A 23,155-nucleotide genomic window follows, 5' to 3' on the forward strand; every position below is an offset into this window, starting at 1 on the left:
CTGGGAGACATGGCTCTGCTGCTGCTCCCTGGTGTCACTTTTCCTGCCAGGCAGGAGCTGCTGTGGGGCCGTCACCCCTCCCCAGCTCCTCAGAGCCTCTGGCTGTGCCTGATGGGATGGATGCTGCCCTGGAATGGTTTCTGTGCTCCCCAACTCCCTGCAACGCCCTCTGTGTTTGCAGTTGGCTCACTTGACTAACCTTGTTGTTCCTTCTTTCTCTCCTTCCTTCCTTCCTTCCTTCCTTCCTTCCTTCCTTCCTTCCTTCCTTCCTTCCTTCCTTCCTTCCTTCCTTCCTTCCTTCCTTCCTTCCTTCCTTCCTTCCTTCCTTCCTTCCTTCCTTCCTTCCTTCCTTCCTTCCTTCCTTCCTTCCTTCCTTCCTTCCTTCCTTCCTTCCTTCCTTCCTTCCTTCCTTCCTTCCTTCCTTCCTTCCTTCCTTCCTTCCTTCCTTCCTTCCTTCCTTCCTTCCTTCCTTCCTTCCTTCCTTCCTTCCTTCCTTCCTTCCTTCCTTCCTTCCTTCCTTCCTTCCTTCCTTCCTTCCTTCCTTCCTTCCTCCCTCCCTCCCTCCCTCCCTCCCTCCCTCCCTCCCTCCCTCCCTTTTCCTCCTTCCTCTTCTTTCATTTTCCTTCCTTCCTCCCTTTTCCTTCTTGTTTCCTTCCTTTCCTCTTTCTTTTTCCTCCTTCTTCCTTCTTTTTCCTCCCTCTTCCTCCTTCCTTCTCCTCCCTTTTCCTCCTCCTTTTCCTTCCCTTTCCTTCTCCCTTCTCCTCCCTTTTCCTCCTTCTTTTCCTCCCTTTTCCTCCCTTTTCCTTCTTCCTTTTCCTCCCTTTTTCTCCTCCCTTTTCCTTCCTTTTCCTCCCTTTTCCTCCTCCCTTTTCCTCCTTCTTTTTCCTCCTTCTTTTTCCTCCCTTTTCCTCCTTCTTTTTCCTCCTTCTTTTTCCTCCCTTTTCCTCCTTCTTTTTCCTCCTTCTTTTTCCTCCCGTTTCCTCCTTCTTTTTCCTCCTCCCTTTTCCTCCCTTTTCCTTCTTCCTTTTCCACCCTTTTCCTCCTTCCCTTCCCTTCCCTTCCCTTCCCTTCCCTTCCCTTCCCTTCCCTTCCCTTCCCTTCCCTTCCCTTCCCTTCCCTTCCCTTCCCTTCCCTTCCCTTCCCTTCCCTTCCCTTCCCTTCCCTTCCCTTCCCTTCCCTTCCCTTCCCTTCCCTTCCCTTCCCTTCCCTTCCCTTCCCTTCCCTTCCCTTCCCTTCCCAACTTCCCTTCCCGGAACTTCCCTTCCCGGAACTTCCCTTCCCTTCCCAACTTCCCTTCCCTTCCCTTCCCTTCCCTTCCCTTCCCTTCCCTTCCCTTCCCTTCCCTTCCCTTCCCTTCCCTTCCCTTCCCTTCCCTTCCCTTCCCTTCCCTTCCCTTCCCTTCCCTTCCCTTCCCTTCCCTTCCCTTCCCTTCCCTTCCCTTCCCTTCCCTTCCCTTCCCTTCCCTTCCCTTCCCTTCCCTTCCCTTCCCTTCCCTTCCCTTCCCTTTCCTCTCCTTTCCTCCCTTTTCCTCCTTCCTTCTCCTTTTTTCTCCTCCCTTTTCCTCCCCTCTCCTGCCCCCTTCCCCTGCTCTCTCCATCCCTCTCTGCTGGTCGTAGCCGGTCCCGGCGCTGCAGCCCGTTCCGTACTCTCCAAGCTCCTGCCCCCAAGTCCTCTTGCCAGTCTCTCCACCCCAGCAGTACAGCCTGGTACAAACCCCAGTTCCTCTTCTGCACTGTCTGTTGTGCTCTGTGCTGTGTTTGTGTTGTGTGAGCTTGTGCTGATCAGCTATGTCCCAAAAAACCCAGCCCTGGGGTTGGGGTTCACGGAGCTCTGCCATGCCTGAGGCCACGGGGCCACCACCGCTGGAGTTGTGGTCTTGGGAAGAGCTTGGGAAGAGCAAATTCCAAGCCCAGAGCTCCCCAGCAAGGCCTGAGGCCAGGGGGCCACCACTGCTGGACTGAAAAGAGACTGGGAATAACAAATTCTAAGCCCAGAACAGATGCTTGAGGCCACGAGGCCACCACTGCTGGACTGGTGGCCTTGGGAAGAGCCTGGGAAGAGCAAAATCCAAGCCCAGAGCTCCCCAGCAATGCTTGAGGCCACGTGGCCACCATTGCTGGAATTGTGGCCTTGGAAGGAACCTGGGAAGAGCAAAATCCAAGCCCAGAGCTCCACAGCAGATGCGTGAAGTCACCAGACCACCACCGCTGGAGTTGTGGCCTTGGGAAGAGCAAATTCCAAGCCAGAGTTCCCCAGCAGATGCTTGAGGCCACGGGGCCACCACTGCTGGACTGGTGACCTTGGGAAGAGCCTGGGAAGAGCAAATTGCAAGCCCAGAGCTCCCCAGCAAGGCCTGAGGCCTTGGGGCCACCACTGCTGGACTGGAAAGAGCCTGGGAATAACAAATTCTAAGCCCAGAGCAGATGCTTGAGGCCACGAGACCACCACTGCTGGAGTTGTGGCCTTGGGAAGAGAGCAAATTCTAAGAAGGAGCTCCCCAGCAATGCCTGGGGCCACGTGGCCACCATTGCTGGAGTTGTGGCCTTGGAAAGAGCCTGGGAAGAGCAAATTGCAAGCCCAGAGCAGATGCTTGAGGCCACCAGACCACCACTGCTGGAGTTGTGGCCTTGGAAAGAGCAAATTGCAAGCCAGAGCTCCCCAGCAATGCCTGAGGCCACGAGACCACCACTGCTGGAGTTGTGGCTTCTGAAGAAGCCTGGGAAGAACAAATTCTAAGCCCAGAGCAGATGCCTGGGGCCACGTGGCCACCATTGCTGGAGTTGTGGCCTTGGAAGGAGCCTGGGAAGAGCAAATTGCAAGCCCAGAGCTCCCCATGCCATGCCTGAGGCCAGGGGGCCACCGCTGCTGGACTGGTGGCCTTAGGAAGAGCCTGGGAAAAACAAATTCTAAGCCCAGAGCAGATGCTTGAGGCCACGAGACCACCACTGCTGGAGTTGTGGCCTTGGAAAGAGCCTGGGAAGAGCAAATTCCAAGCCCAGAGCTCCCCAGCAGTGCCTGAGGCCACGGGGCCACCACTGCTGGACTGGTGGCCTTGGAAAGAGCCTGGGAAGAGCAAATTGCAAGCCCAGAGCTCCCCAGCAGAACCCTGAGGCCATGGGGCCACCACTGCTGGACTGGAAAGAGCCTGGGAATAACAAATTCTAAGCCCAGAGCAGATGCTTGAGGCCACGAGACCACCACTGCTGGAGTTGTGGCCTTGGGAAGAGAGCAAATTCTAAGAAGGAGCTCCCCAGCAATGCCTGGGGCCACGTGGCCACCATTGCTGGAGTTGTGGCCTTGGAAAGAGCCTGGGAAGAGCAAATTGCAAGCCCAGAGCAGATGCTTGAGGCCACCAGACCACCACTGCTGGAGTTGTGGCCTTGGAAAGAGCAAATTGCAAGCCAGAGCTCCCCAGCAATGCCTGAGGCCACGAGACCACCACTGCTGGAGTTGTGGCTTCTGAAGAAGCCTGGGAAGAACAAATTCTAAGCCCAGAGCAGATGCCTGGGGCCACGTGGCCACCATTGCTGGAGTTGTGGCCTTGGAAGGAGCCTGGGAAGAGCAAAATCCAAGCCCAGAGCTCCCCATGCCATGCCTGAGGCCAGGGGGCCACCGCTGCTGGAGTTGTGGCCTTGGAAAGAGCCTGGGAAAAACAAATTCTAAGCCCAGAGCAGATGCTTGAGGCCACGAGACCACCACTGCTGGAGTTGTGGCCTTGGAAAGAGCCTGGGAAGAGCAAATTCCAAGCCCAGAGCTCCCCAGCAGTGCCTGAGGCCAGGGGGCCACCACTGCTGGAGTTGTGGCCTTGGAAAGAGCCTGGGAAGAGCAAAATCCAAGCCCAGAGCTCCCCAGCAGTGCCTGAGGCCACAGGCCACCATTGCTGGAATTGTGGCCTTGGAAGGAACCTGGGAAGAGCAAAATCCAAGCCCAGAGCTCCACAGCAGATGCGTGAAGTCACCAGACCACCACCGCTGGAGTTGTGGCCTTGGGAAGAGCAAATTCCAAGCCAGAGCTCCCCAGCAGATGCTTGAGGCCACGGGGCCACCACTGCTGGACTGGAAAGAGCCTGGGAATAACAAATTCTAAGCCCAGAGCAGATGCTTGAGGCCACGAGACCACCACTGCTGGAGTTGTGGCCTTGGGAAGAGAGCAAATTCTAAGAAGGAGCTCCCCAGCAATGCCTGGGGCCACGTGGCCACCATTGCTGGAGTTGTGGCCTTGGAAAGAGCCTGGGAAGAGCAAATTGCAAGCCCAGAGCAGATGCTTGAGGCCACGAGACCACCACTGCTGGAGTTGTGGCTTCTGAAGAAGCCTGGGAAGAACAAATTCTAAGCCCAGAGCAGATGCTTCAGGCCACGTGGCCACCATTGCTGGAGTTGTGGCCTTGGAAGGAGCCTGGGAAAGAGCAAATTGCAAGCCCAGAGCTCCCCATGCCATGCCTGAGGCCAGGGGGCCACCACTGCTGGACTGGTGGCCTTAGGAAGAGCCTGGGAAAAACAAATTCTAAGCCCAGAGCAGATGCTTGAGGCCACGAGACCACCACTGCTGGACTGGTGGCCTTGGAAAGAGCCTGGCAAAAGCAAATTGCAAGCCCAGAGCTCCCCAGCAGATGCGTGAGGCCATGGGGCCACCACTGCTGGAAAGAGCCTGGGAAGAGCAAATTGGAAGCCCAAAGCTCCCCAGCAGAAGCCTGAGGCTATGGGGCCACCACTGCTGGAGTTGTGGCCTTGGGAAGAGCAAATTGCAAGCCCAGAGCTCCCCAGCAGTGCTTGTGCTCCGTGCTGGGGTCTGGGGTCCATGGTTGCCCTGTGGGCTCAGCCAAGCCCTTTTGTTGTCTCCACGGGGATCTTTTGGGCGTGGTGTCCCCCAGGGGGATGTGGCAGCTGGGCTGGAGTCACCCCTGCCTGCGTGGGACCCCAACATCTGCTGAGCATTTGTCCCCTCAGCTCGCATGTCCCCCTGTCCTGCTCTGGCTCTGTGCCTCATGTGTGGGGGGCCTTTTTGGGGGGGGGGTTTCTCCCAGATCAGGGAGAAGGGGTCTGCATTTACCAGCAGGGCTGTGTCCCACGTGCCATCCTCCTCCTCCTCCTCCCTGCTCCAGGCCGACGAGCTCAGCAGCCCCTTCGGGCAGATCAGCCTCAGCCGCCAGGGCTCCACGGAAGCTCCGGATCCTTCCTCGGCCATGTTCCAGTCGTCCCTCATGTCCCAGCACCCTCAGCAGCCAGGATTCATCATGGCCAGCCCTGGGCAGCCCATTCCCACCTCCAGCTACTCTGCCTCGGGCCACACAGCCCCCCCCCAGCCGGTGCTGCAGCCCCAGGGCTACATTCAGCCCCCCCAGCAGGTGAGGACAGCAGGGACGTGGTGGGAGGTTCTGTTCTGTTCCCTTCTGTTGAAGGAAGGGAATGGATGAGTCTGATTCCATGTTCTTAGAAGGCTAATTTATATATTTTTTAATAATTTAGAATAAATATAATATGATATGATATGATATGATATGATATAATATAATACAATATAATATAATATAATATAATATAATATAATATAATATAAGATATATAAATATAATATATCGACATATTATACAATATATATTATATATAATGATATATTATATTATAATCAATAATATTATATTAATATATATGATATAATGTAATATTAAAATTATAATATAATAGAATATTATATTGTATTATATCATATTGTATTATATATAATATAATATAATATATTAATATTAATATATGATATAGTATATGATGTATAAAAATATAATATATAATATGTATCGATATAATATATTGTATAATATATATTATATTAATATATAATATTATAATCAGTAATTATATAATATAGTATGAGTAATATTATATTAATATAGAAATTATATTATATTATATCATATTATGTTATATTATATTATATTATATTATATTATATTATATTATATTATATTATATTATATTATATTATATTATATTATATTACATTATATTATATTATATTATATTATATTATATTATATTATATTATATTATATTATATTATATTATATTATATTATATTATATTATATTATATTATATTATATATTGCTATACTAAAACTACACTAAAGGCTGCAGGTGCTGCAGCCCCAGGGCTACATTCAGCCCCCCCAGCAGGTGAGGACAGCAGGGACGTGGTGGGAGGTTCTGTTCCTGTTCAAGAAGGGAATGGATGAGTCTGACTCCATGTTCTTAGAAGGCTAATTTATATCTTTTTTAATAATTTAGAATAATTATAATATAATATTATATTATATTATATTATATTATATTATATTATATTATATTATAGTTTTAATAATATTATATTATATATTATTATAATGTTACATATTATTTATATATTAATATAGTATTAATTATATTATATAATTATTGATTATAGTATTATATATTAATATTATATATAATGTATTCTATATAATATATATTATATTATATATTAATATATTGTATGATATATTTATATATTATATTATATTATATTATATTATATTATATTATATCATATTATATTATATTATATTATATTATATTATATTATATTATATTATATTATATTATATTATATTATATTATATTATATTATATTATATATATTAAAGATTGCTATACTAAAACTACACTAAAGGCTGCAGGTGCTGCAGCCCCAGGGCTACATTCAGCCTCCCCAGCAGGTGAGGACACCAGGGACAGGGGTGGGAGTTTCTGTTCCTGTTGAAGGAAGGGAATGGATGAGTCTGATTCCATGTTCTTGGAAGGCTAATTTATATATTTTTAAAATAATTTATAATTATTATATTATATTATATTATATTATATTATATTATATTATATTATATATTGCTATACTAAAACTATACTAAAGGATACAGACAGAAGGCTACAAAGAATAATTTATAATAATTATATTAAAGAATGCTATACTAAAACTATACTAAAGGATACAGATAGAAAGCTACAAAGAATGATAATGAAAAATTCGTGATTCCTTCCAAAGTCCTGACACAGCCTGACTGTGATTGGTTATTAAGTCAAAACAATTGACATGAAACTAATTAAACATGCACCTGTTGGTAAAAAAAAATGTCCAAACCATATTCCAAAGCAGCAAAACACAGGAGAAGCAAATCAGATAATTATTGTTTTCATTTGTTTCCTGAGGCTTCTCAGCTTCCCAGGAGAAGAATCCTGGGCAAAGAGATTTTTTCAGAAAATATGATGGTAACAGACATCCCCAGAGCTGGCAGGCCAGGCGCTGCTGGGGAGTGGGTCCCTCTTTTTCTGCTGCTCTTTGGTGGTGGATCCCCCCACAGGGGGCCAGCCTGGGGGTCTCACACCCCCCGTTAGGCACAGGATGGTCCCCGTGTCCCTCTGACCCACAGGGCTCCTTCCTGGCACCCCCCGGGCCACTCGTGCCTCTCCGCAGTGGGGATGGACTCAGGGCTGACACCTCCAAGCTCTCTTTGGGGTCCTGCAGGCTTTTATGACCTGTGGGATTGTCCCCTGAGCTGTGAGGAGAGTTGTGCTGGGACAGGCTCGGGAAGGGTTCCCCGAGGAGCCAAAGCCCTGCCTGCTTCCCTTCAGCAGAAACCAGGCCAGGTGAGAGGGAAAACTGGTCCTGAGGGACCAGCTTTCCTGGTCCTGCTCCCTCCTGTGTCCTCACCATGGGTTTTCTTGTCCCTGCCAGATTCAGGTTTCTTACTACCCGCCCGGGCAGTACCCGAACTCCAGCCAGCAATACCGACCCCTCAGTCACCCAGTGGCCTACAGCTCCCAGCGCCCACAGCAGCTCCCCCAGCAGTCCCAGCAGCCAGGTAAGGGGTGACAGGGGGCGAGGGGGCAGCTTTCCCTTTGCTGCTGCTTTTGTTGGCTCCAGAGATCTCCCCTGGGCTGTCTGGGGCTGGGTTGTTCTTGCCCGTCTCCCACTCTGGGTTGGGAAGTTGGGATGTGTTCTTCCCCTCCCTCTCCTCTGAGCTCCCTGGGAAAGGGGATAAGATGGATTTAACCCCACTGAGGGGCTGCCAGGGCAATTTAAAGCCAGGAGCTTCCCTGGGTTGTGTTTCCATCTGCTCCAGTGGAAGCCCTTTCCCCACTCTTCAGCGGTATGTGGGGACAGAGGCAGGATTTAATTCCCTAAATCATAATTCTGGGGTTGTTTCCCATGTCCATCTGGGAAGTTACTCCATTGAAACCCTGTTCTGGCAGGTTTACAGCCAGTGATGTCCAACCAGCAGCAAACATACCAAGGCTGCTCTTGCTTGTCTCCCACACTGGGCTGGGAAGTTGGGATGTGTTCTTCCCCTCCCTCTCCTCTGAGCTCCCTGGGGAGGGGATGAGATAGATTTAACCCCACTGAGGGGCTCTCTAAATGTTAAATCTGGGGCTGTTTCCCGTGTCCAGCTGGGAAATTATTCCTTTGAAACCCTCTTCTGGCAGGTTTACAACCAGCAGTAAACATACCAAGGCTGCTCTTGCCTGTCTCCCGTTCTTGGCTGGGAAGTTGGGATGTGTTCTTCCCCTCCCTCTCCTCTGAGCTTCCTGGGGAGGGGATGAGATGGATTTAACCCCACTGAGGGGCTCTCTAAATGTTAAATCTGAGGTTGTTTCCCGTGTCCAGCTGGAAAATTACTCCATTGAAACCCTGTTCTGGCAGATTTACAACTAGCAGCAAACATTAACAAAGGTTGCTCTTGCTTGTCTCCCATTCTTGGCTGGGAAGTTGGGATGTGTTCTTCCCCTCCCTCTCCTCTGAGCTCCCTGGGGAGGGGATAAGATGGATTTAACCCCACTGAGGGGCTGCCAGGGCAATTTAAAGCCAGGAGCTTCCCTGGGTTGTGTTTCCATCTGCTCCAATGGAAGCCCTTTCCTCACTCTTCAGCGGTATGTGGGGATAGAGGCAGGATTTGATTCCCTAAATCTTAATTCTGGGGTTGTTTCCCGTGTCCAACTGGGAAGTTACTCCATTGAAACCCTCTTCTGGCAGGTTTACAGCCAGTGATGTCCAACCAGCAGCAAACATACCAAGGCTGCTCTTGCCTCTCTCCCACTCTGGGTTGGGAAGTTGGGATGTGTCCTTCCCCTCCCTCTCCTCTGAGCTCCCTGGGGAGGGGATGAGATGGATTTAACCCCACTGAGGGGCTGCCAGGGCAATTTAAAGCCAGGAGCTTCCCTGGGTTGTGTTTCCATCTGCTCCTTTCCTCTCTCTTCAGCGGTATGTGGGGACAGAGGCAGGATTTAATTCCCTAAATCATAATTCTGGGGTTGTTTCCCGTGTCCATCTGGGAAATTGCTCCATTGAAACCCTGTTCTGGCAGGTTTACAGCCAATGATGTCCAACCAGCAGCAAACATACCAAGGTGTGGTGGGGGTGCAGCAGGCTCAGCCCCCCGGGCTCCTCAACAGCCAGAGGAACAACATGGGGGGCCAGATGCAGAACGTGATGGGGGTGCAGCAGGCACAGCCCCCCGGGCTCCTCAGCAGCCAGAGGAGTGGGATGGGCAGCCAGATGCAAGGTCTGATGGTCCAGTACACACCACTGCCTTCGTACCAGGTGAGAACCTGCTGCTCCCCAGCCTGGGCTGCTGGGAGGGGGCCCTGCCTGGCAGGATGTGCCCAAGGGATGGAGCCAGGGGTGGGGATTTGCTCACAGGGCTGGGGAGGGCACATCCGTGTGGGGATTTGTGGGGCAGGAGGGCTGGGAGAATCTCTTGGAGGGGTTGTGCCTTGGGGAGGCTGCTCTGGGCTGTAAGAAAAAATCCACCTGAGGTCTCTTCACCCTGCTGGTGTCTCCTTGGGCTCTGTTACCTGCTGCTTTCCTGCCTGCCCAGGTTCCCATGGCCAGTGAGTCCCAGAACGTGGTCCAGCAGCCCTTCCAGCAGCCAGTGCTGGTGCCAGCCAGCCAGTCTGTGCAGGGCGGGCTCCAGGCTGGAGGGGTCCCCATCTACTACAGTGTCATCCCCACTGCCCAGCAGAATGGCACCAGGTAAGGCTCTGGCTGTGCCCACTGTGCCCACAGTGGGGGTTTTGGGGTGGCCTGTCAAGGCCAGGAGTCAGGGATCTTTGTGGGTCCTTTCCAGCTTGGGAGATTCTGGGTTTGTTTGGTGGTTCCATGATGATCCTGCTCCCGTGGGTGCCACAAGTGCTGCTCCTCCCTGAGCTTGTCCATCCCTGGCTGCCTTGGTCAGGGCTTCCTGACCACCAGTGGGTCATACTCTGTGTGCCCAGCCCTGTCCTGTGTGCCCAGCCCTGTCCTGTGTGCCCAGCCCTCTCCTGTGTGCCCAGCCCTCTCCTGTGTGCCCAGCCATCCCAGAAAAGACAGAGCTGGCTGTGGGAATCAGAAAAATAGAAACTTCCACAGACACAGCAGGGTTTGATCTGCAGCCTTGGGAGAAGCTGGGATTGGTGTAAAAATACAACACCCAGACATTGAGGAGGAAAATCATAAATTTATGTTTCTGTGGTTCTATTCTAAGTAAGAATATGCCTTAAATAAGTGAGAAATTGCATTGATAAAGTGGTGAAGGGTTTATAATGTAGGAAACTATTGATAAGGTGATGAGGGGTTTATAATGTAGGAAACTGTATTGATAAGTTTGTGAGGGGTTTTTAATGTAAGAAACTGTATTGATAAGGTGGTGAGGGGTTTATGATGTAAGAAACTGCATTGATAAAGTGGTGAAGGGTTTATAATGTAGGAAAGTATTGATAAGGTGATGAGGGTTTATAATATAGGAAACTGCATTGATAAAGTGGTGAAGGGTTTATAATGTAGGAAACTGCATTGATAAAGTGGTGGAGGGTTTATAATGTAGGGGTGTGGTTGTATAGAATAAACCAAAAGTTTAAATGTTATAACAGAAGCATCTGTGTGAATGTGAGCTAGAAGCCCATTAGACAAAAGTGTCCACAGTGCACCAGGAGTGAGTAAAGGTGATAGGTTAGAAAAACAAAATAAACCCTGTAGCAACTGTTTATTGGTTAAAAAGTTCTGTATTACCTTGTAACAAAGAAACTTGTGACTACTCTGAGCTATGACCAAAACCTTCCTCCTCTAAAACCTCCCAGCCTCTGAGGCTGATGTTTATCCAGGCAATACATCATCCTTAGCCCAAAAATAATCCCATCCTTTCACTAAAAGCAGTGACAATAACAGCCGGGAATAACCCGTGCAGGTGCCCCAGCTCTTCCTCCCCATCCCCATCCTCACCTGAGCCCTCTGTGCTCCACAGCCCGTCCGTGGGGTTCCTGCAGCCCCCTGGCTCCGAGCAGTACCAGATGCCGCAGTCCCCGGCGCCCTGCAGCCCCCCCCAGATGCAGCAGCAGTATTCAGGTACCAGGGGCAAGGCTGGCATCCACCCCCGAGCTGGCATCAGCCTTTGGATCACCTCACAGCCAAGCCTGGCAGCTCCAGGGCAGGGGGGTTCCTCAGGCTGGGCATGAGCAGGATGTTGCACTGGAATCTCCCTGCCGGGGTGGGCAGGGGGTGGAGGGAGATGGGTGGGCTGTGGGTTGGTGAGGGGGGGAAAGAACTGTGGTTGGGGAGGTTGGGGGTTCCTGCTGCCTGTCACAGCTGCTGGGAGTGAGCTGGAGCAGGATCTGAGCTGGGATGATGGAGGTTTGGGCCTGGGATGATGGAAATCTGGGCCTGGTGAGCTGCAGGATCTGAGCTGGGATGATGGAAATCTGGGCCTGGAATGATGGAGTTCTGGGCCTGGTGAGCTGCAGGATCTGGGCCTGGGATGATGGAGATCTGGGCCTGGAATGATGGAGGTCTGGGCCTGGGATGATGGAAATCTGGGCCTGGAATGATGGAAATCTGGGCCTGGGATGATGGAAATCTGGGCCTGGTGAGCTGCAGGATCTGAGCTGGGATGGTGGAAATCTGGGCCTGGGATGATGGAAATCTGGGCCTGGTGAGCTGCAGGATCTGAGCTGGGATGGTGGAGATCTGGGCCTGGAATGATGGAGGTCTGGGCCTGGGATGATGGAAATCTGGGCCTGGGATGATGGAAATCTGGGCTTGGTGAGCTGCAGGATCTGGGCTGGGATGATGGAAATCTGGGCCGAGGATGATGGAAATCTGGGCCTGGTGAGCTGCAGGATCTGAGCTGGGATGATGGAAATCTGGGCCTGGTGAGCTGCAGGATCTGAGCTGGGATGGTGGAAATCTGGGCCTGGAATGATGGAGGTCTGGGCCTGGGATGATGGAAATCTGGGCTTGGTGAGCTGCAGGATCTGGGCTGGGATGATGGAAGTCAGGACCTGGTAAGCTGCGGGATTTGGGCTGGGATGGTGGAAATCTGGGCCTGGAATGATGGAGGTCTGGGCCTGGGATGATGGAAATCTGGGCTTGGTGAGCTGCAGGATCTGGGCTGGGATGATGGAAGTCAGGACCTGGTAAGCTGCGGGATTTGGGCTGGGATGATGGAAATCTGGGCCTGGGATGATGGAAATCTGGGCCTGGTGAGCTGCAGGATCTGAGCTGAGATGATGTTTTGTAGCTGGATCTGTGCTTGGATCCTTTGCTGGAGTTTTGTGGAGATGTTCAGAGCAGTCACTGAGCTGCCATCCCTCAGCTTGGCCCCTGTGCTCCCCTTTCTCCTGGGTTAAACATCATCACCACCAGATGTAACCTTTGCTATTAGAGAGGAGTCCCCAGAGGGTCCTGGTGGGGTTTTTCCAGCCTGGAAAAATCACGAGTGGCAGAGGAGAGTCCAGAGTGGGATTGTGGGGAAGGGTGTGCAGTGGCAGGGTCGGGCAGGTGCCCTGTGTCTCACAGCCTTTCACACCTATGTCTGTCCCCAGGGGTGTCCCCATCAGGCCCTGGTGTGGTGGTGATGCAGCTGAATGTCCCCAACGGCCCCCAGGCCCCCCAGAACCCCCCCGTGGTGCAGTGGAGCCACTGTAAGTACTACAGCCTGGAGCAGCGGGGGCAGAAGCCAGGAGACCTCTACAACCCCGACACCAGTGCTCAGGTACTGGGAGGGACTGGGAGGGACTGGGAGGAGGCAGCTCAGCCTTTGGGGTGGGCTGGGTGATGATGTGGGGGTCAGCAGCCCTGGGGGTGTCTGACGCTGTCCCTCCCCCAGGCCAGCACCCAGCTGAACAGCCCCATCACGTCCCCCACGCAGTCCCCGACGCCGTCGCCCGTCACCAACCTCAACAGCGTGTGCACGGGGCTGAGCCCCCTCCCCGTCCTCACACAGTTCCCCAGGCCCATGGGCCCAGCACAAGGTAAGGGAGAGCCCTGTGGGGACAGCCCAGGGCTGGGAATGTGGGATTTTTCCTGGGATCCCCACAAACTCGGGCTCCTTGTGCAGGTGATGGGAGGTACTCGCTGCTGGGCCAACCTCTGCAGTACAACCTGTCCCTGTGTCCCCCGCCTCTGCTCCACAACCAGCCCAGCTACACAGGACACCAGGTACAGCCAGGCCCTTCCCCAGCCCCTCTGTGGGCACCACAAAGGCACGGTGTCCCCTGAGGTGACACGGTGCCCTTTGTGTCCTTCAAGGGGCAGACTGGAATGAAACACGGGAACCGCAGCAAGAGGCAGGCCCTGAAGTCAGCGTCCACCGACCTGGGGACAAGTGACGTAGGCAAGTGACCCCCTCCAGCCTCTTTTTGTCCTCTGATGTCCTCACAAATGGATGTTGGAGACTCCGGGTGCCATCCCTGCCCACACCAGCATCCCACAGAACCCTGTGCTGCTTTTGGAGCGTGGTTCCTGCCAGTCCCTTCTCCCCACACCCACAAACACCCCCCAGCCCAGGTGGGTGCAGGCTGGGGGTGCAGCAGATCCAGCCCCAGCCCGCTGTGCCCTGAGGGAGGTGGGTGAACAGGGAGTCAAACCTCAGGGGACAGCTGGGTGCTGTTCCTGCCTCTCAGAGGGTGGAGAGGATGGAGCTGGGATTTTATTCCTCTTTCTCAGCAGAAAGTGAGTGTCCAAACTCTGAGATCTCCCTCCCACCACTGCTCTCCCAAGTCACTCTTCCCACCCCTGCTTCCCTTTCCCTTGGGGCCTGCAGCTCCAGAGCCTCATCTTTGAGATTTGGGATCTCTGCGTGGCTGTGAGGGCTGAGGGTTCCAGTGAATCCTTTCCACCCATGTCCTGGGTGTCTCCTCTGGGTCCTTGGGAAGGGAGAGACCCACAGCTTGGAGGGGGCAGCCCTCACTGACCCTCTGGAGGCTTGTCCCCCATGTCACCTCAGTGTCACCACCCGCAGCTGCCTGCAGGGGCCCTTTAAGAGCTGCCTCCCCCTCTGCCCCTGGCATGGTCCCTACGTGCCACGTTAATATTAGCAAAGAATCCTCCAGCAGCTCTGCTAAGCCCGGGCCAGGGCTGGAGCCAGGAGCTGCAGAGGGATTTGGGGACCAAGGGCAGGGCTGGAGCTGCAGAGGGATTTGGGGACCAAGGGCAGGGCTGGAACTGCAGAGGGATTTGGGGACCAAGGGCAGGGGCTGCAGCTGCAGAGGGATTTGGGGACCAAGGGCAGGGGCTGCAGCTGCAGAGGGATTTGGGGACCAAGGGCAGGGGCTGCAGCTGCAGAGGGATTTGGGGACCAAGGGCAGGAGCCAGGAGGTGCAGAGGGATTTGGGGACCAAGGGCAGGGCTGGAACTGCAGAGAAATTTGGGGACCACAGGGCAGGGGCAGAGGTCAAAAACCAGGAGCTGCAGAGAAATTTGGGTATCACAGGGTAGAGCTCACAGCCAGGAGCTGAAGAGAGATTTGGGGACCACAGGACAGGGATAGGGGAGAGCCAGGAGCTGCAGAGGGATTTGGGTACCAAGGGCAGGGGCTGGAGCTGCAGAGGGATTTGGGGACCACTGGGCAGGAGCTGGAGCCAGGAACTGCAGAGGAATTTGGAGGCTGTGGGGCAGGGACAAAGGTGAGAGCCAGGAGCTGCAGAGGGATTTGGGTGCCACAGGGCAGGAACCAGGAGCTGCAGAGGGATTTTCGTGCAGGACACACCCAGTGCCACCACCCTCCATGGGTGCAGCCATTCTCCCTGCCAGGGTCAGGGTGGCAGCGTGGGGTTGGCTCTCAGTCCTGCCAGCTGAAGATTTGGGGTAGAAAAACAGCACAGAGCCCCTGGGAAAGCCTGAACTATCCAAAGCACACCAGGAGGACTTGGTGTCCCTGTAGCTGTGGGAATACCCACATCTCCTCCTGAAGCAAAGCCAACATTGTGGGCACGGGCGGAGTTGGGATGGGGCATTCCTGGGAGCAGGTAGGGCTGCTTTGGAGGGCTTAAAAGAATAACTGGCTTAAAAGAATAGATTGGGTGGCTTCAAAGAACAGATTGAGTGGCTTTAAAGAATAGATTGGGTGGCTTTATAAAAGAGTAGATTGAGTGGCTTTATAAAAGAATAGATTCCTGCTGGGAGCAGCTTGGTTCCTGTGCCCGGGAGAGGTGGCAGCTCCAGCCCGGTGGCACCCGGTGACACGCAGCTCCTTCCCTGCAGTGCTGGGCCGGGTGCTGGAGGTGACAGACCTGCCCGAGGGCATCACACGGACAGAGGCCGACAAGCTCTTCACCCAGCTCGCCATGGCCGGTGCCAAAATCCAGTGGCTCAAAGAGACTCAGGGGCGCCGCGGGGACGGAGGCGGCGGCGGGGACAACAGCGGGACTCCGGAGAACGGCAGGCACAGTGACCTCGCTGCCTTATACACCATCGTGGCCGTGTTCCCCAGCCCCCTGGCTGCCCAAAACGCCTCCCTCCGACTCAACAACTCCCTCAGCCGCTTCAAACTGCGCGTGGCCAAAAAGAACTACGACCTGCGGGTGCTGGAGCGGGCCAGCTCCCAGTAGGGCTCCCGAGCGGGCACCGGGCACTCCCCTGGGCCTCTTCTCCTCCCACCCTCCCTTCCTCTCGCCCTCCTTCCTTGATATATTTATATGAACATAATTAAGAGAAAAGAAGTTGATTTTTTTTTTTTAATTATTATTTTTTTGGAGTGACGCCCGTGCCCGCCCCCCTCCCCTGTGTCTATGGTTTTGTTTGAGCACTGTGTTGGACCGCACATACAGGTGTTGATTGGTATGTTCACTGCACATTTTATTTAATCAAATTATTATTTTGCTGGGGGTGGGGAGGGAGGGGGAATTTTTTTTTTGTTTTATTTTATTTGGGGGGTTGTTTTTAAATAAAAAAAGAGGAAAATTGTCCATCACTTGAACGTAACTTCCTGTTCTCTGCCAGTGTCGGGGCTCTGTGCTGCCTCACTGGGGTGAGGGGACACTGGCAGGGGGATGATCCTGTGGTGTGCCAGCATGGGGGTCCCAGGCTGGGATCAGAGCATTTGGATCAGGGCTGAACTCCCCTGACAGATGTTCACAGCCTCTTCTCCAGCTGCCAGCCTCATCCAGCTGTGGAATTCCAGGGCAGGAATGAGGGCGTGGAGTGCCCTGCCAGGAATCACCACACAGCAGCAGCACCTGGAGCTGGCAGGGCCAGCTGGGGACAGGATTTGGGGTGCACAAATCCTCTGGCAGTAGCAGGATGCTCCCAGCCTTCCTGAGCAGGTGCAGCCGGACAGGTAAGAGCTGCCAGGAAGGGGGGCTCCAGCTCAGCTCCCACCTCAGTGCCACCCACAGCCAGGCAGGGACCTCAGGGCCGTGTCCCTGTCCACAGCAGCCTGGCAGCAGTGGGATCGCAGCTCCTGGCACCCCAGCAGAGCCTGCACCAGCAGGATTTGGTGCCAGGAGGTGCAGTGCCAGACCCCACTGCTGCCCCTCTGCCCGCTGAACCCGCAGCAGCCTCCAATGCACCAGCAAAGCAGACACTGCAGCTGGAGCCTTTGGCGTGCCCAGCTCCTGGAACCCTCCTGTGCCCAATTCCTGGAGGCCTGGCTGTGCCCGGTTCCTTCTTTACCCCGGGCCAGGCTGGGGGGGCCCCTGGCACGCCCAGCAACCCACCAACGCAAATAGCCGGCGGCTCCTCCGCCCGCTCCCTCCCGGCGCACGCTGGGGCTCCAATTTCCCGGCGTCAGCCCCCGGCACGGCTCAGCTGTCGTCCCCCTCTGCCCTGTCACTCCGCCGGCCACCGACCGCCGCCCTGCCCCCGCCAGCCAGGGCTGGGGGTCTGCGGCCATCGGGGCCCCGGCACCGCCGCGCTCCGGGGGCTCCTGCAGCGCGGGGTGAGAGCGCCGAGCACAGGGTGAGTGCCCCCCGTGTGCCCCTCCTGCCGTGCTCGTGCCCACCCTGGGCCCCCCCGGGGCTGCAGGGCCTCGGGGTGTCCCGGTCCTGCAGGGCCCCTCGCCCCAGCGCTCCCCGCTCCCATCCCCTGGTGCTTTTCCTGACTGCTTTTCCTGATGCTTTTCCTAAGAGTTTTCCTGACTGGTTTTCCTGACTGGTTTTCCCGATGGTTTCCTGATGGTTTTCCCAATGGTTTTCCTGATGGTTTTCCTGGCTGAATTTCCTGACTAGTTTTGCTCACTGGTTTTCATGACTCGTTTTCCTGACTAATTTTCCTGACTGGTTTTCCTGACTGCTTTTCCTGACTGGTTTTCCTGACTGGTTTTCCCAATGGTTTTCCCAATGGTTTTCCTCATGGTTTTCCTGATGGTTTTCCTGGCTGAATTTCCTGACTCGTTTTGCTCACTGGTTTTCCTGACTGCTTTTCCTGACTGGTTTTCCTCATGGTTTTCCTCATGGTTTCCTGGCTGAATTTGCTGACTGGTTTTGCTCACTGGTTTTCCTGACTGCTTTTCCTGAGTAATTTTCCTGACTGGTTTTCCCGATGGTTTTCCTGGTGGTTTTCCTGGCTGAATTTCCTGACTGGTTTTCCTGAATAGTTTCCCTGGCTGGTTTTCCTGACTGTGTTTCCTGGCTGGTTTTCTTGATGCTTTTCCTGATGGTTTCCTGGCTGCTTTTCCTGTCTGGTTTTCCTCACTGGTTTTCCTGACTGCTTTTCCTGAGTAATTTTCCTGACTGCTTTTCCTGGCTGGTTTTCCTGACTGGTTTTCCTGAGGTTTTTCCTAAGAGTTTTCCTGGCTGGTTTTCCTGACTGGTTTTCCTCACTGGTTTTCCTGGCTGCTTTTCCTGAGTAATTTTCCTGACTGCATTTCCTGGCTGCTTTTCCTGATGGTTTCCTGACTGCTTTTCCTGTCTGGTTTTCCTGATGGTTTCCTGACTGTTTTTCCTGATGATTTTCCTGGCTGCTTTTCCTGACTCGTTTTCTGATTATTTTCCTGACTTCTTTTCCTGATGGTTTTCCTGACTGCTTTTCCTGGCTGGGGTGGGTATCACCAAAACCAGGGAGGTCTGGGTGGAAGCCCTGCAGGGAGGGCTGTCCAGGGTGGCACCGGGATGGTTTGGGGGATGCAGGAGCAGGTCCAGCCCAAATACAGACGATGCCCATCATTGTCCCCACCTGAGGGGCGGAGAGTGGCACCATTTGTGGCTTCACGGTGAGGTGGCGATGCCCGGGCTAAGGTGGGCACGTGCAAGTAGCTCAGGGGCTGGCTCAGAGTGCCTGGCACCACATCCCTGAGTCAGGGATGTGCCACGCTCTGGGCTGGGCACCGACCTCATCCAGCCCGGCCCTGGGGCTCACCAAGGCACAACCAGCCCTGGCAGGGGCTGCAGGATGGGCAGAGGGAGTGAACCCAGAGTTTCCCCTGGCAGAACCAGCCCTGGGAGTGAACCCGGAGTTCTCCCTGGCAGAACCAGCCCTGGGAATGAACCCGGGGTTACCCCTGGCAGAGCCAGCCCTGGGGGTGAACCCGGGGTTACCCCTGGCAGAACCAGCCCTGGGAGTGAACCCGGGGTTACCCCTGGCAGAACCAGCCCTTGCCAGGACAGGAAGGGGTGGCACTGCCCACCCAGCACGGTCTGACCACCGGGGCAGCTGGAACTGCCCCAGCCAACGCCACCCCTGCTCTCCCCCTTGCAGCATGACGGAGAAGGAGGTGCCAGAGCCGCCGGCTTCACCTGCTTCAGGTGGGAAACCCAAGAGCCGGGTAAGTGGGTGCCCACGGGGCAGTTTGGGTGGGTGGGCGAAGCCCCCCTCTCTATCATCATCCTGCCGCAGCCCCAGGAGGATTTGGGAGGCCGGGGGTGCCTGGTGGGACCCTGATCCAGCCGGGTGTTGGGTGGGCATTTCCCAGCTTGGCATTTCCCTGGCGTGCCCAGGGTGCTCAGGAGCCACAGCTTCCATTTTTTTGTGGAGACTTCACGGGACTGGGAGGAGGATCCCCATCTCCAGAGCCTTCCCGGAGTCTCCTCCCGCTCGTGGAGGGGGTCGCTGGGGCGAGGAGCTGGGCTCGGGGTGTCTGCCGTCCTTCCTCCCCGCACTGCCACACACCGGCCGCCCCCTCCTGCCCCCGCAGCTGCAGAAGCTGAAGCAACTTTTCCAGCGAAAACCCAAAGAGGAGCCGGCGCAGGAGCCACAGCCCAACGGGGAGCTGGTCAGCCCCTCGGGGGGACCCATCTACTACATCTATGAGGATGATGAAGAGGAGGAAGAGGAGGAGGAGCCCGAGCCCCCTCCCGAACCGGAGAAACTCGTTAACGACAAACCCCACAAGTTCAAAGACCATTACTTCAAAAAGCCCAAATTTTGCGATGTTTGTGCCCGCATGATCGTCCGTGAGTGCTGAGGGGGGGGCTGGGGGTCGTGGGCAGGGCTGGGGGGCCACGGGCACGGCTGGGGCTGGGGGCCAAGGCTGCCCGGGGCTGTTCACAGCCGCAGTGTCACATTCCCTCTCCTTCCCACCACCCCGCCGCTGCCAGTCAACAACAAATTTGGCCTGAGGTGCAAGAACTGCAAAACCAACATCCACCACCACTGCCAGTCCTACGTGGAGATGCAGCGCTGCTTCGGCAAGATCGTGAGTGCCACCCCCCCCCCAGCCCCCAGCTCGGCCACCCCCGGCAGGACGCGGGTGCCACCCCCCCTGGCCATTCCCTGCCTCTGAAGGGGACCCCCGTGTCCCTCTGGGGGTCCCCCCAGCTGTGACAGGTGGCTCTGGGGGGTGGCTGATGCTGAGACCCCCCCTCTGCCCTCGCAGCCTCCCGGGTTCCGGCGGGCGTACAGCTCCCCCCTCTACAGCGACCAGCAGTTCGCCGGCACCAAGGACCAGCTCGGTGAGCCCCCCCTGTCCCTTTTGTCCCCACCTGGGGGTGTCCCACCCCTGACACCCCCCCTGAGCCTCCCCTGCCCCCGCAGCAAACAGGAGCGACCCCGTGTTCGAGACGCTGCGGACCGGAGTGATCATGGCCAACAAGGAGCGCAAGAAGGGCCAGGACGACAAGAAGAACGTGAGCGAGGGGTGGGGCTGTCACCAAATTCCCAGTGACCCCCCCAGCCCCCCAAATTCTGCACGTTCTGAGAGCCCTCTCTGCCTTCCAGCCCTTGGCTGCGATGATGGACGAGGAGTCGGAGGCCGCGAAGCCGGTGGGGAGCAAAGCTGAGGGTGGTGAGCGCCGAGGGTTGGGGGGCTGAGCCCACGGGGACACGGAGGGACCCCCCGGCTGCGTTTGGGGGGGGTCGCCAGGGTGCAGAGAGAGTTCGTGTCCCCGCCGCGGGGCTCTCGCTGCATCCCCACGTCGGCTGAGGAGACCCTCGGGAGGCACCCCGGCAGAGGTGTGACCCCTCCTCCCCTTCCCAGGTGCCGCCGAGGGGGACAAGAAGGCTGAGAAGAGCCCAGCAGATGACAAGGTACCCCTCGTCCTCGCCCTGCACCCCAAAACCTCGAGCAGAGCCCGTGGGATCTCCGTGCTGGGAGCCCCAGGGCTGTCTGCAAACCCCACTGTGCCCCCCAGAGCAAGAAGCCACAGCCAGGGGGGTTCCTGCAGTCCCACTATTTCGTGGCACTTTATCGCTTCAAAGCCCTGGAGAAGGACGACCTGGACTTCCCGTGAGTTCCCGGCTCGTTCTGGGCTCTTTCCCGAGGTTTTTTTGGGGTTTGGCTCCGTGTGGTTCCGTGGATTTCCCGAGGATTTCCCGAGATTTCCGTGGATTTCCCGAGGCTGAGCTGCCCCTGTGGGGGTCCCTGAGCCCCTGGGCTGCGTGTCCCGTGCCAGGCACGGGGCTGGAGGAGCTGATTCTGAAGGAAAAGAGAATTTCCTTGGGGTCTGCCCCCCCTCAGAGACCCCCACTCCTTCCCTTCCAGGCCGGGGGAGAAGATCACGGTGGTCGATGACTCCAACGAGGAGTGGTGGCGGGTGAGGCTGGGCAAGCACTGCCAGGGGGGCACCCAAACCTGCTGTGACCCCCCAACCTGGCGAGGGGGAGGCTCTGGGACCCCCGCACCGGCCCCAATCCCCCCTTGCACTCCCTGCAGGGGAAGATCGGGGAGAAAGTCGGGTATTTCCCCCCCAACTTCATCATCCGGGTGCGGGCAGGCGAGCGGGTGCACAAGGTCACGCGTTCCTTCGTGGGCAACCGGGAAATCGGGCAGATCACGCTCAAAAAGGATCAGGTGAGACGGGGACCCCCCCCCAAACACCACCCGGAGACCCCCAGCCCCCCTCCGAGCCCCCCATCACAGCTGCACCCCATAAGCAGCATCAGCACCCCAACAATTCCCACCTCGGATGAGCTCTGCTCTGCCCCGACCCCTCCACTTCTGGGGCTCCCCCTGCTCTGGGGGGGTCCCCCTGCCTTGGGGGGGGGTCCCGGGGGTCTCACCCAACCCCGTCTCGCCCGCAGATCGTGGTGCAGAAGGGGGAGGAGGTGAACGGTTACGTCAAAGTCTTCACGGGCCGCAAAGTGGGGCTGTTCCCTGTGGACTTCCTGGAGGAGATCTGAGGGGGGCTGCGGGGCTGGGGGGACCCCCGCGATGGGGCACGGAGACCCCCGCGATGGGGGGCACGGAGACCCCCGGGATGGGGCGGAAAGGCTCAGGCTGCGGGGTGGGGATGGGACCGGGGCACCCTGGGCAGGGGGACCCCGGGATCGGGATGGGGGGCCCTGGCTGCGGGACAGGTTTGGGGTCGGGGGGGGGGGGCGCCCCTATTCCTGCTGCTCCCAGGTCCTCGGGGTGTCCCTGGGGTGTCCCTGGGGTGTCCTCGGGGTGTCCCTGGGGGGCAGGACCGGGGCAGGATGGGGGGACAGGGTGTGGGTGCCCCAAGGGCTCTTTTCCCCTGTGAGGTTTTGGTGCCTCCAGAGACGCTGGGGGCAACAGGGGCACCCCCAGAGCCGCTGCGGGGCCCCCCCGGAGCGAGGGGGGGACACTGGGGGTCCGGGGGGTCCTGTCCCGGTGCTCCCGGGGCTCCCGGGTTTGGCAATACACGGCTGTGCCCATCCCCGCTCTCCGCTGTGGATTTAATGGGGCGGGGGCGCGCCGGGGGCTCCGCTCTGGGGGTCGCTGGGGGGGCGCCGGTGACCCCAGGGGAAGGGTCACTGCTGGGGTGACAGCGCCCACCGCGGGGGGTGGCGGGGGGGCTGTCACTGGCCACTGTTCACGGGTCACTGGTCAGGGGTCACTGTGGGGTGCCGGTGGTCACCAGTGAAGGGGTCACTGGTCAGTGGTCACTGGTCACTGTGGGGTCCTGGTGGCCCCGATGCAGGGGTCACAAGTCACTGGTCACTGTGGGTGTGGTGGTGGCCCCAGTTAAGGGGTCAGTGGTCACCGTGGGTGTGGTGGTGGCCCCAGTTTGGGGGTCACAGGTCACTCTGGGGGTGCCAGTGGTCACCAGTGGAGGGGTCACTGGCCACTGTGGGGGTTCCGGTGGCCCCAGTTCAGGGGTCACTGGTCACTGTGGGGGTGGTGGTGGACCCAGTTAAGGGGTCAGGGGTCACTGGTCACTGTGGGGTTCCGGTGGCCTCAGTTAAGGGGTCAGGGGTCACTGTGGGGTGGTGGTGGCCCCGATGCAGGGGTCAGTGGTCACTCTGGGGGTGCCAGTGGTCACTAGTTCAGTGGTCAGGGGTCACTGTGGGGTGCCGGTGGTCACCAGTTCGGGGGTCAGTGGTCACTGGTCACTGTGGGGTGCCGGTGGTCACCAGTTAAGGGGTCAGTGGTCACTGTGGGGTGCCAGTGGTCACTAGTTCAGTGGTCAGGGGTCACTGTGGGGTGCCGGTGGTCACCAGTTCGGGGGTCAGTGGTCACTGGTCACCGTGGGGTGCCGGTGCCCCCGGCGCGGCTCAGCCCGG

General features: G+C 56.0%; 2 protein-coding genes across 3 annotated transcripts in view; both read left to right on the forward strand.

The window, feature by feature from the left end:
- R3HDM2 (R3H domain containing 2) overlaps nucleotides 1-16,144 on the forward strand; it is a 35,076-nt gene extending 18,932 nt beyond the window's left edge. Inside the window, 11 exon segments of the mRNA XM_064401223.1 lie at nucleotides 1,617-1,706; nucleotides 5,102-5,344; nucleotides 7,745-7,871; nucleotides 9,372-9,607; nucleotides 9,885-10,039; nucleotides 11,286-11,386; nucleotides 12,862-13,031; nucleotides 13,146-13,290; nucleotides 13,377-13,477; nucleotides 13,568-13,652; nucleotides 15,521-16,144. Coding sequence (XP_064257293.1) covers nucleotides 1,617-1,706; nucleotides 5,102-5,344; nucleotides 7,745-7,871; nucleotides 9,372-9,607; nucleotides 9,885-10,039; nucleotides 11,286-11,386; nucleotides 12,862-13,031; nucleotides 13,146-13,290; nucleotides 13,377-13,477; nucleotides 13,568-13,652; nucleotides 15,521-15,867 — 1,800 coding nt within the window. The 3' untranslated portion in view covers nucleotides 15,868-16,144.
- A 78-nt stretch (nucleotides 16,145-16,222) lies between these two features.
- On the forward strand, nucleotides 16,223-21,831 carry STAC3 (SH3 and cysteine rich domain 3). Of its 2 annotated transcripts, XM_064401228.1 has the most exons (11): nucleotides 16,223-16,595; nucleotides 18,953-19,647; nucleotides 19,792-19,889; nucleotides 20,070-20,145; nucleotides 20,228-20,319; nucleotides 20,411-20,477; nucleotides 20,670-20,719; nucleotides 20,824-20,918; nucleotides 21,174-21,225; nucleotides 21,345-21,482; nucleotides 21,713-21,831. In XM_064401228.1, exons 2-11 carry the CDS (start codon nucleotides 18,954-18,956, stop codon nucleotides 21,809-21,811), a joined length of 1,461 nt encoding a protein of 486 aa, XP_064257298.1. In that variant the 5' UTR covers nucleotides 16,223-16,595; nucleotide 18,953; the 3' UTR covers nucleotides 21,812-21,831. The 2 variants fall into 2 exon arrangements, with proteins under 2 accessions (XP_064257298.1, XP_064257297.1); XM_064401227.1 differs by lacking the exon at nucleotides 16,223-16,595 and having other exon boundaries at nucleotides 18,049-19,647.
- Nucleotides 21,832-23,155: the final 1,324 nt, after the last annotated feature.

The sequence above is a fragment of the Passer domesticus genome, chromosome 31, assembly GCF_036417665.1.
Source record: "Passer domesticus isolate bPasDom1 chromosome 31, bPasDom1.hap1, whole genome shotgun sequence".
Lineage (NCBI taxonomy): Eukaryota > Metazoa > Chordata > Aves > Passeriformes > Passeridae > Passer > Passer domesticus.

Bases quoted from the DNA above. Each gene is read 5' to 3' on its own strand.
- STAC3 (XM_064401227.1), top strand. From the start codon at position 18,558: ATGTGCCACGCTCTGGGCTGGGCACCGACCTCATCCAGCCCGGCCCTG. The intron at 19,648-19,791 runs GTGAGTGCTGAG...CGCCGCTGCCAG, and splicing joins TTGTGCCCGCATGATCGTCC to TCAACAACAAATTTGGCCTG. The intron at 20,720-20,823 runs GTACCCCTCGTC...TGTGCCCCCCAG, and splicing joins AGAGCCCAGCAGATGACAAG to AGCAAGAAGCCACAGCCAGG.